Source organism: Protomyctophum parallelum (assembly GCF_964188405.1).
Source record: "Protomyctophum parallelum genome assembly, chromosome: 8".
NCBI lineage: Eukaryota > Metazoa > Chordata > Actinopteri > Myctophiformes > Myctophidae > Protomyctophum > Protomyctophum parallelum.
Window position 1 is genome coordinate 49,586,635 of NC_139703.1, and position 13,104 is coordinate 49,599,738.

Consider the following 13,104-nt stretch of genomic DNA (forward strand, 5'->3'; position numbering starts at 1 on the left):
GTGCAATTCCAGGCAATCATGCATCAATCAGTCAATCAATCATGCTCCAGTGTTGCTACTGACAGACAGGGAACTTTGTTCTGCCTCAGAAAGTTATCATCACATCATGTTTACATTTTTAACCTCATATGAAATCAATTATGAACCACATATTTATTGTACATCATGGAAATATTATGCTTTATGAACTTATGACCATGAGTTGTTGTATTTGAGCAATTTTAGTATTTTTAAAGTAAGCATTTTAATTTAACAGCACTTAAAGAGTATAGTCGATCATTTCAGAAAAAAAGGTGGCAAAAAGTGGACAAATGAATTTATGGTTTCAGACAAGACAAGACATGATTAGAATCTGACAGGAAGATCGGCCACGAGCTAGAACTGTCTTCTGTGGAAAATGTGTACACATGTGCATGTGTGGTTTGTCTCTGCCTCTGTATGTGTGCCTGCCCCAGGCTTTTAGTTGATCACCCTTTCACCTAAAAGGTGAGGAGGTTATCACATAAAAGTGGAGTATGCATGGACCTTTTAGGGCCTAAAAGGTCCATGCATACTCCACTTTTATGTGATAACCTCTGGGTCATAATGGGACAGTCAGACACCTTTCACCTTTTTAGGTGAAAGGGTCATCGCCTAAAATGTAGGCGATGCAGGGGCACGGTGGCACAGTTGGTAGTGCTGTCGCCTCACAGCTAGAAGGTCCTGGGTTCGATTCCCGCTGGGGATGCTGTGGGCACTGGCGGCGTGTTCCCTCCTCCGCGTCATCTGCAGTGCCCATACCCGAGGCGGGGGTTGGCGATAGGGCCTTTCTGTGTGGAGTTTGCATGTTCTCCCCGTGTCCCCTAGGGTAGATACCCTCACAAAAACATGCCGTAATCCTGGTCTCTAAAACTACCTCCCCCTGGCCAGCCGGGGCGCCTGATGGAGGGGAAAGGAACTGGTCGGAATAACGTGTCCCTTCCATGCGCTACGTCCGGCCGGGGAAATTCCCCTCTGTCCGGTGAAAAGAAGCAGCTTGGACTCCTCATGCATAGAAGGAGGCATGAGGTCAGTCCGCTGCCCCCCCCAGGTTGGCAGAGGAAGTGTAGCGCCCAGGATTACATTAGATAATTGGCACTGGGTGAAAAGAAAACTGGGTTACAAAATCGTGGGATAAAAATTAATAAAAATAAAAAAAATTAGGCGATGACCCTTTCACCTAAAAAGGTGAAAGGTGTCCCATTATGACCCAGAGGTGTGCCCGGCGACTGACAATTCAATCAGGCCTGATTGACTGTAAGGAGTGGGCACCGTCCTGGACGACTGGATGATATTGAAGTTACTGTCAAGCAGTGATGGAAAAAGTACGTTCACATTTTTACTAAAAGTATCAATACTTCAATGTAGAAATACTCTGTTACAAGTCCGGAATTCAAAATGTATCAAAAGTAAAAGTAGGCCTACTCATAGCATAGATTTCAAGTTTTCAAATGTATCTCTTGGAAATAGCCGAAGCTCACAATGCGTCACAAAACGATGCATCGTGAGCTTGTAGATCTGCCATTTTCAAATGTATATATTTTGTAATAATAATCAATCATCTACAAAGTAACTAGTAACTAAAGCTTTCAAATAAATGTAGTGGAGTAAAAGTACAAAATTTTGATCCGAGATGGAAGTGGTAATCTGTGGACTGGGGCCCACTAGTGGGCCATGAGGATATTACAAGTGGGCCCCCAAATAACTGTCAAAACACGAAAGATTTGATTGATAATATAACATTAATATAAATTAATTAATGTAAAAAGATAACATCTTAATGTTATCTTCAAAACCTTGATGCGATTTAAAAATATATATTATGCTTAAATGTGTTGGCTTATTATTATTTTTGGGGCATGGCAAGGTGTTTTCCACTTTACATCTCCGAACTACTGTATGCAAAGCCAAACATGAGATCTCTCAGGTCCTCTGATAAAGGCCTTCTGAACTATTAATTGACGTAAAACTAAGGGGGACCGTGCATTTGCAGTGGTTGCTCCCACGTTGTGGAACGCCCTGCCCTTTGAGCTGTCGACGGTTTTAAGAACTTGTTAAAGACGTATTTCTTTCGTAAGCACTTTATTTTATGATGCATTTTTACTTTACTTTTTTTTTGTTATCAAATGTTTTTTATTTTAAGACAAAAATCACAATAAGACACGTTAACAACATGAAAGACTTAAAGCAAACAAAACACATAACAGCAAAAGCAAGGAACACAAAAACAAACAATCCCACCCACCCCTCCCCCTCGAGACCAAAGATGCCACAAAATGTCCTCCTACTACTGTGCAATGGAAACAAAAAATAAATAAATAATGATAATAATAATAATAATGATTAAACCATGCCCTTAACCAAATCTGCAATACCAGACCAAATCTCAATGTTTTCCTCTTTTGCACCATGCAATCTTGCTGTAGACATTTCTAGATAAATGATATCCAGAAAGGTCAAAGCCCATTGGCGAAATGACAATGTATGAGGCGGTTTCCAGTGCGAAGCAACCATCTTCTTTGCGGCCGTTACGCCAGCAAAGAAGACACGAATACGGGTGTTATTTAATGGCAACTGGGATACATCATTTAATAAGAATAGAGATGGGGAGGGTGTGATGTTAACTTGTAGAATAGTCGAAAGGTTAGTAGCAACCAAATTCCAAAATGTGAGGACACTCGGACACTCCCACACCATATGAAAGAATGTACCTATGGTGTTTGAAGTGCAGAAAGTGCAGTTGTGATTATTTAAAATCCGCATAGCACACAATCTACGGGGCGTTAAGTATGTCCTATGAACAAAATTGAGATGAATTTGTTGATGATCAGGATTCCTAGAAGGCATTTTTACTTTACTTGACATCATTTTAATGTTTTGCTTTCTATTGTTTTTTGTGCACTGTACAGCACTTTGTAACATAGTTTCGAAAGGTGCTTTATAAATAAAATGTACTTACTTACTTACTTCCTTACTTACTAAGCACAGCACATCTTTCGCACTCTGACCCTGGATCAGTTTATCAGCCATTTGCCTACAGATGTAACAACAAAGGAGTGGCTGTGTGACATCAGCAGCATGGTAATGCGTGTTGGTACAGTATGAGTAGTCTCACGTACTGTATGTAGCCAGACAATACATCAGCCAACATACATCAGCCAATATCTGTACGTGTCCCTGCACATGTGTAGTCTTCTGATGAATGCTGCAGATCTGGTGTTGTTGCACTTTTGCATGGGAACAGGTCATGGATGTTGAACTTTAAGTTGAAGTATAATTTTTGACAAGACAAATTGAAATGGAATTTTGACATTTCAATGCAATTTCTTCTGCTGTGTAATATAGCTTCCTCTTTTCAATTTCAGTTTTATGCAAATTGTTATACAAGCCTTGCAAGGCATAGCTACAATGTCTACTGACAAAAGTAATTAACAACTGTTGGATTATATGAGCTGTAGATAATGTAGATGTGTTCTGCTAAATTGCTTAAGTAGACCTATAGCCTACTTGAGGCTAATCACCCCATGTTCAACACACGATTAGTTTCATATAATGACTGACACATCAATAAAATTACAATCGTAAGAGTTTTTGTCCAGACAATCACATCTGATAAGTGATAATATAACAAGACCCAATTATTTGTCTATGAAAAGACAGTAAAACCTCACTGTGAGGCTATTATATCAATATATCAGCAGAACAAGGCAGCCATGTGGTTCGAAGCACTCTGGGCAGACATTTAATCACAAACAAGAAGCTTGGCTCGAGAGCCGGCAGAGAAGGAAGAGAATTTAGTGGTTCAAAGAATGGTAACCAAAACCATACGTCTGTCGTAACGCAGAGCAGAGGCTAAAGCAAGGCTGTTTCAGAGATACTTTAAGCCGAATTTATCCTCGGATTTATTAACAAAAATATCAGATTTTCAACTGAGGTTCACTTCCAGACAATAAAGCCCTCCAAATTCACGTATTAAAAAATAAGTTTTAATGAGAAGAGAGTAAAAACACAACACTGTAATAGTGTTATAAGCACGTCCTTTTTATATAAAACAAAATCATTGTAGATGTCAAAAACAACAATGATTCTACAAGGGAAATTATAGTCACAAAGTCATTTTTATGGAAATAATATTTTGTTTACATTTTCACGCAAAATTCATGATGACTGCTAGGTAGAACAAGGTCATGTTTGTAAACGGAACATGCAAAAGAACATGTTGAAATATTTACATAATTATTGTAAATTCACATTTACTATACATACTTAAATGTATACCACACAAATGCCTACACATCATTACAAGGCTTTGTTAGTCTGTTTCAAACGGAGGGATGATTTTTAGACCTTTTGAATTATATAAGGAAAATAGCACAACTTTGTTTTTCCAAAAGTCCAGAAACCGCTTTTTTGTTTACCCATGTCCTTTTATGGGGAACAAAATAATCTATCAATTGGTCAGTTTACAAAACTTTCATCATCATTTAGGCAGGCGAATTCATTATCTCTATAATAATTGACATTCCAATGATAATCTGGATAAATAATGCATCATAAATATCTGTGAATATGTGCCAATGCAAGTATTCCATATTCCAAACATTAAACCACACAAACTGCAGAAAGTTCAAACATAATATTTCATCATTAATGATAGTGTGAGTCAAATGTAAAATGTTTTACTAGGAAAATACACCATGTAGTTGGTTTGGTTATTGTATAGCATCACAAGTGCCGTTATTCATGAAAACCAAATAAAACGCATTGAAATGTGAATCTTTAGTGTATTTTGCCAAAAACGTAAAAAACAACACAGTAGGGTGTCAATTAAATCATGGAGTCTACAGTATGATTTGATATGACCAGCATTTTTCATTTACATACACAATCTATAAGAGTTGCATAGTGTGTCTCACACCGAAAATAGCTCACAACACGGCATGGCTATATTTTTGGTGTAAGACACTAGTGCGCAACTACTGGAAGAATAAATCAGATTTATACTGTACTACTGGAAGAATAAATCAGATTTATAGTGTACTACTGTACTGTAAGAACTCAAGAATGTCTACTATTCTAATAGTAAGATAATCAGGAATTAGACCCTCTCCCTCATTAACCAATTCTGACCTGAGATCAGATTCATACGAGGTTTCCACTGGACACACGCTGGTCTGACGAACCCATTCTGACCTGAGATCAGATTCTAAAAATGTCAGTCGTTCTTCGATTTTTTTTCAAAAGTAGCAGACCTACAAGCTCGTATCGCGCCACTCGGTGGCGCGATATGAGCTTGTAGATCTGCTATTTTTCAATAGATAAAGCATAACATGATGCTAACACCAAAATGGGTGCCCGGTCAGAATGGGTTAAAGGCCAGTCCACACCAATGCAACTTCTTGCACCTACGTAACACTCGACTGCTTATCTGCTCAGTGGTGTGGTAACAGTACAAGACCTGCTTTAGCATTGGGTTATATAGTATAATGCTGTGCATACACTATTAACCACTTACTGTAACCACAAACAGTAATCTCCAAAATAGTTGATCTCCAAGCACTTTAAATTGTGTGTGTGTGTGTGTGTGTGTGTGTGTGTGCGCGCGAGTGTGTGTGTGTGTGTGTGTGTGTGTGTGTGTGTGTGTGTGTGTGTGTGTGTGTGTGTGTGTGTGTGTGTGTGTGTGTGTGTGTGTGTGTGTGTGTGTGTGTGTGTGTGTGTGTGTGTGTGTGCGCGCGTGCGAGAGTGTGTGTGTGTGTGTGTGTGTGTGTGCGCGCGCCTATAATGGCGTGCCCAAAATTGGGACACTAGAGGGTGGTTAATTATTAATTTATTATTTATTTATTATTATTAATTTAGATTGCTTTCCTACAGCACATCATTTCAACATTGATGTTTGTGCATGTTCAAAATACAGTACAGTTCAACATTCCTCCTGACCTACTTACTGTTTTAGTGGTAATTATTAAAGTGGTAATGGCTTACAGTGGCAGTCAGTATACATAACAACAATGACAGTAGGTTAGAATAATCCCACGATACTTCCTCTTCACGCTTCACCATGCCTGTAGGAAAAGAGTGCACAGTTTAAAATTGATATCAGTATAGCAAATTAAAGGATAACATACTAGTATTTGTATATAACCAATATGCTGTTCAATCCTCATGATGGCACACTATATATAAAAGTATACAGTAGAGTAGGTTATAAGCACTCTACTTCTGTGTTCACAATCGACTTGACCCAATGACATCTATTGCTATGGATACAGTACCATTACCAGCGTGTGTTCATATAGAATATGCTACAAATGCTCCCATGAATTGATTACTTCCTCTTCCATGTTTACAGTATACCACACCAACAGAAGCACAGTGTGGCTATGAATGGAAATGTCAATTCTATACAGTACACTTCTATGATGCACACATACAGTATATAACAACCTCTGTGACAAAAGCAGTAATTTACAGAATGTTTAATGAAATACAATATGTAGTCTTGTCAAACATACCTTACATTATGTCTTACACTTCAAACATCAGTGGATTTTCCAACGATAGGGGTTTCAACCTGAAAGAGACATGAAACCATAGTTGTAGTAACATGAAAAATAACAGACAAAACAGACAAAAAAACAAACAAACTGAATTTCATCACATAAGCAATGAATCATGAGTGTGGTAAGATAAGGAAAATATTGATCATTTGAATGATTCATAATTATCATCCCACACCTTGCCACAGGGTGGGCCCTTGTTTTTGTATGCTGATTTCGACTTGGGCTTGGGTGCGACTGGAGGTGGTGTTTTCCCCGGGGTCTGGGTGGGGGCGTTTGGTGGTTTATGGATGTCTGGTGTGGCCTCGGTTTGAAGTGGTAGCACTGCCTCCTTCATGGAGGTGCAGACGGAGGAGGTGTCCTCTGTGTCTCCTGGGACAACACCGTGGTAACTGTGGCCTGAACTGCTGAAACCACAGACACTCTCTCCAGAAGACTCTGAGCTGTCCACTGGCATAAAGAAGATGAACGAATTAATGATCAAGTACTTTGCTTTGGATCATTAAAAAGGATTCAAATGTTTACAGAATGTAATAACAGTACAACATTCAGTCCAGTTATCGTGTTCAGTACAAAAGGCAGACAGACGCCAAAGGATACCACTATAAAACATCTGAACTGTACAAAATTATTGATTATAGATTATATTCCCGTTGAATTGTAGTGTAGAAAACTAAACTCATCTTTTATTACTCATTCATTTCGGGCGTATCCACAGACAGACAACTGTGCTGTAGGTGGTGTCATAGTATTCTTATTCGATAGTAAAAATCCCCTGGATTTTTGGTGGCTCAGTAATTCTGTCTTTACTCAAGATAATATACTGTACTACTTGTAAGCACATAAGAATACTATTGGGAATTAGACCCTCTCCCTCGTTAAAGGCCAGTCCACACCAATGCAACATGCAACTACTTGCAACCATTCTCCCTAATGGCAGTTACAAGGAGCTGCATTGGTGTGGACTGGAGTGTGCACTGGCCTTAACATTTAGAAACTCTGGAGAAAGGCACCTCGACTGCTGCCGTGCACGGTGCATCTGCTCAGTGGTGTGGTAAAAGTACAAGACCTGTGGGTGCAATAGGCTGTTTCCAGGGGTGGAAAATGTCCAACTAATATCCCAGGGCGTTTGTGAATCGTATAGTGCCAGAAGACCACTTACTCAGTAAATTCTGACTCTCATTGTCGTGGTCCAGGTCATCCTCCTCCAGTACTCCAGGTGGCGCTCCTGCTGACACTCTCCGCTTTGGCCCACAAAAGTACCCCATGGGCATGGGGGACAGGGTCCCTCTTCCAGAGGAGGAAGAGGAATGGCTGCCTGCAGATGAAGATGAGGTGCTCCCTGAGCCAATGGAATTTGGTCGCATAACAGGGAGTCCTCCTGGCATCAGCGATTTATTCTCTGAACAGACCAAATCAAGATGCATTAGATGGAGTTGGATGAGCAGCTAATTGATTTTTCCACATGGGACAAAAAAAAAAAGGATATACAAGAGAGAGAAATGTCAATAATGGCGTACCATGCGTAGAGTCTACAATTCCAGGAATCGGAGATTAATTGAAAACAAAATTACAGCACAATGGACAGATGTTTGTATATGTTTGGTCAATAGCACTAGAAAACGGAGAGGTGTTGAGGAATATAGAACCGATTTTCAGTCTTTCAGTCTTCAGAAGGAATTTACACATCCAAAGTTGTTTTGATTAATTTAAAATGACTGTGTATACGCTAGACTAGAGGGACTGAATTCATAACTGCAATTGATTTATATAAATAAATAATGTGTTTGTATTTTTCAATGTTTTCAATATGTTTACTGCTACCCATATTGTCCATGATCTCTCTTGTAAATCTCGATGGGACTAAATAAAATATTTCTTTTAAATTGGCACCTTACCTCTCCCCATGAGTACATAGTTGATGGCTCTGTCATTAATAGCTGCATCGCTTGGCTGGATGTCCGTGAAGGGTTTATTTCCAATACCCAGGAACACTCTCTCTTGCATGCGCACCTCTGGATGAAATGAGTTATGTATGAGTTATAATTATAATAATAATAATAATAAGGGTAATTCTTTTTTTAAATAATATTACAACATGCAATTTATATAGCGCTTTCCTAAATAAAATAAATAAATAAGTCGCATGCACATGTCTGCAGGAAGAAATTACACAATGGCATTGCTGTACTGTATGTCTGTCTTTCGATTGGATGGGCAGTTCTCCATCTCCACTCTCCAGAACCACTCTGCTCAGAGGCATGTGTTCCAAATAGGTACTGCACTACTATAAGATATTCTAAAATATTTTAACAGCTACTGTACAAGTACAGACTAGAGTATGCACTCTGTTCTTATGGTGAGAAATTACAAAATGGTTGTGGTCTGCTGTCAACGATTGGGGTTGGTGGGAGGGTGGTTGTTGTTGCCTTGCTGCTGTGGACACTTTTGATCTGGATCTTGTGGGTGTTTTATGTCTATGTTCTTGTTTATGTATGTTTAATGTGTCTTTTAGAGTTCTTCTTACATCTGCTGTAGCACAAATTGCCCAGTTTGGAACATAATAAACTCGGCCTTGATATTAATAAAAATTGAAACAGTGCACACCTCTGTTCATAGGGGTGTGAGTCGTGTACATAGGGGTGTGAGTCGTGTACATAGGGGTGTGAGTCGTGTACATAGGGGTGTGAGTCGTGTACATAGGGGTGTGAGTCGTGTACATAGGGGTGTGAGTCGTGTACATAGGGGTGTGAGTCGTGTACATAGGGGTGTGAGTCGTGTACATAGGGGTGTGAGTCGTGTAAATAGGGGTGTGAGTCGTGTACATAGGGTGTGAGTCGTGTACATAGGGGTGTGAGTCGTGTACATAGGGTGTGAGTCGTGTACATAGGGGTGTGAGTCGTGTACATAGGGGTGTGAGTCGTGTACATAGGGGTGTGAGTCGTGTACATAGGGGTGTGAGTCGTGTACATAGGGTGTGAGTCGTGTACATAGGGGTGTGAGTCGTGTACATAGGGTGTGAGTCGTGTACATAGGGGTGTGAGTCGTGTACATAGGGGTGTGAGTCGTGTACATAGGGGTGTGAGTCGTGTACATAGGGGTGTGAGTCGTGTACATAGGGGTGTGAGTCGTGCACATAGGGGTGTGAGTCGTGCACATAGGGGTGTGAGTCGTGTACATAGGGGTGTGAGTCGTGTACATAGGGGTGTGAGTCGTGTACATAGGGGTGTGAGTCGTGTACATAGGGGTGTGAGTCGTGCACATAGGGGTGTGAGTCGTGTACATAGGGGTGTGAGTCGTGCACATAGGGGTGTGAGTCGTGTACATAGGGGTGTGAGTCGTGCACATAGGGGTGTGAGTCGTGCACATAGGGGTGTGAGTCGTGTACATAGGGGTGTGAGTCGTGTACATAGGGGTGTGAGTCGTGTACATAGGGGTGTGAGTCGTGTACATAGGGGTGTGAGTCGTGTACATAGGGGTGTGAGTCGTGTACATAGGGGTGTGAGTCGTGCACATAGGGGTGTGAGTCGTGTACATAGGGGTGTGAGTCGTGTACATAGGGGTGTGAGTCGTGTACATAGGGGTGTGAGTCGTGTACATAGGGGTGTGAGTCGTGTACATAGGGGTGTGAGTCGTGTACATAGGGGTGTGAGTCGTGTACATAGGGGTGTGAGTCGTGTACATAGGGGTGTGAGTCGTGCACATAGGGGTGTGAGTCGTGTACATAGGGGTGTGAGTCGTGTACATAGGGGTGTGAGTCGTGTACATAGGGGTGTGAGTCGTGCACATAGGGGTGTGAGTCGTGCACATAGGGGTGTGAGTCGTGCACATAGGGGGGTGAGTCGTGCACATAGGGGGGTGAGTCGTGCACATAGGGGGGTGTGAGTCGTGTACATAGGGGTGTGAGTCGTGCACATAGGGGTGTGAGTCGTGTACATAGGGGTGTGAGTCGTGTACATAGGGGTGTGAGTCGTGCACATAGGGGGGTGTGAGTCGTGTACATAGGGGTGTGAGTCGTGTACATAGGGGTGTGAGTCGTGCACATAGGGGGGTGAGTCGTGCACATAGGGGGGTGTGAGTCGTGTACATAGGGGTGTGAGTCGTGCACATAGGGGTGTGAGTCGTGTACATAGGGGTGTGAGTCGTGTACATAGGGGTGTGAGTCGTGTACATAGGGGTGTGAGTCGTGTACATAGGGGTGTGAGTCGTGTACATAGGGGTGTGAGTCGTGTACATAGGGGTGTGAGTCGTGTACATAGGGGTGTGAGTCGTGTACATAGGGGTGTGAGTCGTGTACATAGGGGTGTGAGTCGTGTGACAGTGCACACCTCTGTTCCGCGCAGCCTGCTCCCAGAGGATGCGTTCGAGGTCCTTGGTCCAGGCCTCCTTCACCTGGCGACTGTCGGCTTGTAGAACGTACGTGTCTTGGCTCTTCCTCCTGCGGAACCAGATCTCAAAACACAGGCCGCTGTCGCCACTGTTGTGGGTCATCCCTACATCTGATGTCTAAAAAGACAATTCATAGAGAGTTTATAGCATGAGCATGACAGTAGCTTCAATCATGGTCGGTAGTCAAATAAAAAATAAGAAGTGTAATATCCTTGCTACCGCGCACTTGGCCAACTCTATGGAGCACAGATGTGTTTTAGTGTTTCGGCACGTCTGCCTTCCACAGCGTTACACAGTAATGTTACAGTTACACAGTAATGTTACAGTTACACAGTAATGTTACAGTTACACAGTAATGTTACAGTTACACAGTAATGTTACAGTTACATAGCTATATAAATGCACCATTTACCATTTACCATTTACTGTATACTGTACATAAGACATGCAGAATAGGAAGGTCATTATTTTTGCCATTTCAAATGGAAAATATATTTGTCTCATCAGCAATAACTGCTCAAAAAATGGTGAAGAAAGGGATCTTGGAAAGACACTATGGGACAAATCACAAATCATCATCAAGACCTTTACTGCTGACTGTGAACTGAAAAGAAAGAAGGAACTGAAATCGCATATCGTAGCCTACATTAAATTGGATCGATTGTTGTCATCAGTATTTCAAAAGTCCCATTATTATTGTTTGAAGTGCATAATTGGCACATTTGTTTTTATAATTGACCATGCCATTATATTAAACTATTGATTGATTGATTGATTGATTGATTGATTGCCTGGATTGCCTTGACACACTAAAGGAGGGCACTTGCCTGGAATGACTTGTACGGGATGAGGAGAGTGTGGAAATCTGAGATGGGAGATGACCCCAGGAGGTGGCTACAGTAGACAACGGATATCAATGGACACTCACAGTACAGCGAGAAAGGGCCCTGGATGGTGTCTACACAAGAATGCTACGTACGAATGACACTTGATGTCACACGGCGAGTCCCATTTATTCTATATTTCCATCATTCAAAATACAGTAGCCGCAAAATGTGTGTACCTTGAATGACTGTTTGTAGATGTATGTTTCATTCCCCACATCTGTCTTCTTGGTCTTGCTGAAGAGGATGAGCTCCTGGAAGAGGAATATGTGCCGGAAACACTTTTTCTTCCTGAATGACACCAGGAACTCATCCTGGCGAATCAGCTGTCCCTGCTCCTTCAGGTTGACCTAGGACAGAGAACACCATATTATAACAAACATGAACAGCACCTACACACTATGCAGGCAGCCATTATGGTAAATGGTAAATGGTGCATTTATATAGCGCCTTTATCCAAGGCGCTTTACAGAGATTGTGCATTACATTCACCCATTCACACACACATTCATACACCGATGGCAGCGGAAACCATGCAAGGCACCAACTAGCACATCGGGAGCAATTAGGGGTTCAGTGTCTTGCTCAAGGACACTTCGACAGTAACTCTGGGGGAGTATTGAGTTTGAGTATTGAGTTTGTGCTTAAAATGTACTGTAATTCTACAAACTGTTAATAAATATTTCAATCAATCAATCAAAAGCCCGGGTTCGAACTGGCAACCTTACGGTTACCATCCAGGCACTCTACCCCTGAGCCACCGCCGCCCCCCCTTATGCACACAGTATGTAATATCATCAGCTGAGTAAGTTAACATTCCTCCAGTTCATAACCAAGCTGCAGTTTATTTTCTCATTGCTGACCCTAATGTGCCCATAATTCAATTCTGCTATGTGATTATCTTTGCTTCACTGACAACTTACACATTCTTCTATGAATCTTGCTGCTAGGCATTCAAAGATATTTGATAAATGTTTAGAAATGTCCTGCCCGAGGAGGTGGGGGGGGGGGGGGTAGCGTGTACCTCCACATGCGTTACGCCCCCCCTAGTGAGAGCTTCCACTGTCGGGTGGAAAGAAGATGTTGGCTTGACGGCCCTGGTATCGGAGCAGACCTGAGGCTTTCTTCACCCTCCCAATGACTGATTGTGGGGGTTAGCAGAGATGGAGTACTCATAGAGAGGCTGGGGAATTGGGAATTGGCTTTACTAAATTGGGACTTGAAGGGGAGAAAATGTTTTTGTTTTTTCTTTTGTC

At 41.7% G+C, this 13,104-nt stretch overlaps 2 protein-coding genes across 3 annotated transcripts in view; one reads left to right on the forward strand and one right to left on the reverse strand.

Annotated features, from left to right (window-relative positions):
• The window catches only part of LOC310863866 (keratin, type II cytoskeletal 8-like), a 442,956-nt gene that overhangs the window by 165,809 nt on the left and 264,043 nt on the right, over positions 1-13,104 (forward strand). The window lies entirely within an intron of this gene.
• quob (quattro b) overlaps positions 5,326-13,104 on the reverse strand; it is a 46,752-nt gene continuing 38,973 nt past the window's right edge. Inside the window, exons 18-24 of one of the 2 annotated variants that reach the window (XM_083770875.1) lie at positions 12,028-12,198; positions 10,904-11,081; positions 8,474-8,590; positions 7,738-7,977; positions 6,754-7,025; positions 6,536-6,589; positions 5,326-6,080 (exon numbers count right to left, since the gene is read on the reverse strand). In XM_083770875.1, the coding sequence (XP_083627001.1) occupies positions 6,551-6,589; positions 6,754-7,025; positions 7,738-7,977; positions 8,474-8,590; positions 10,904-11,081; positions 12,028-12,198 (1,017 nt within the window). In that variant the 3' untranslated portion in view covers positions 5,326-6,080; positions 6,536-6,550. Of the gene's footprint in view, positions 6,081-6,530; positions 6,590-6,753; positions 7,026-7,737; positions 7,978-8,473; positions 8,591-10,903; positions 11,082-12,027; positions 12,199-13,104 lie in introns of both variants that reach the window. The other variant, XM_083770874.1, reaches the window with a different exon arrangement.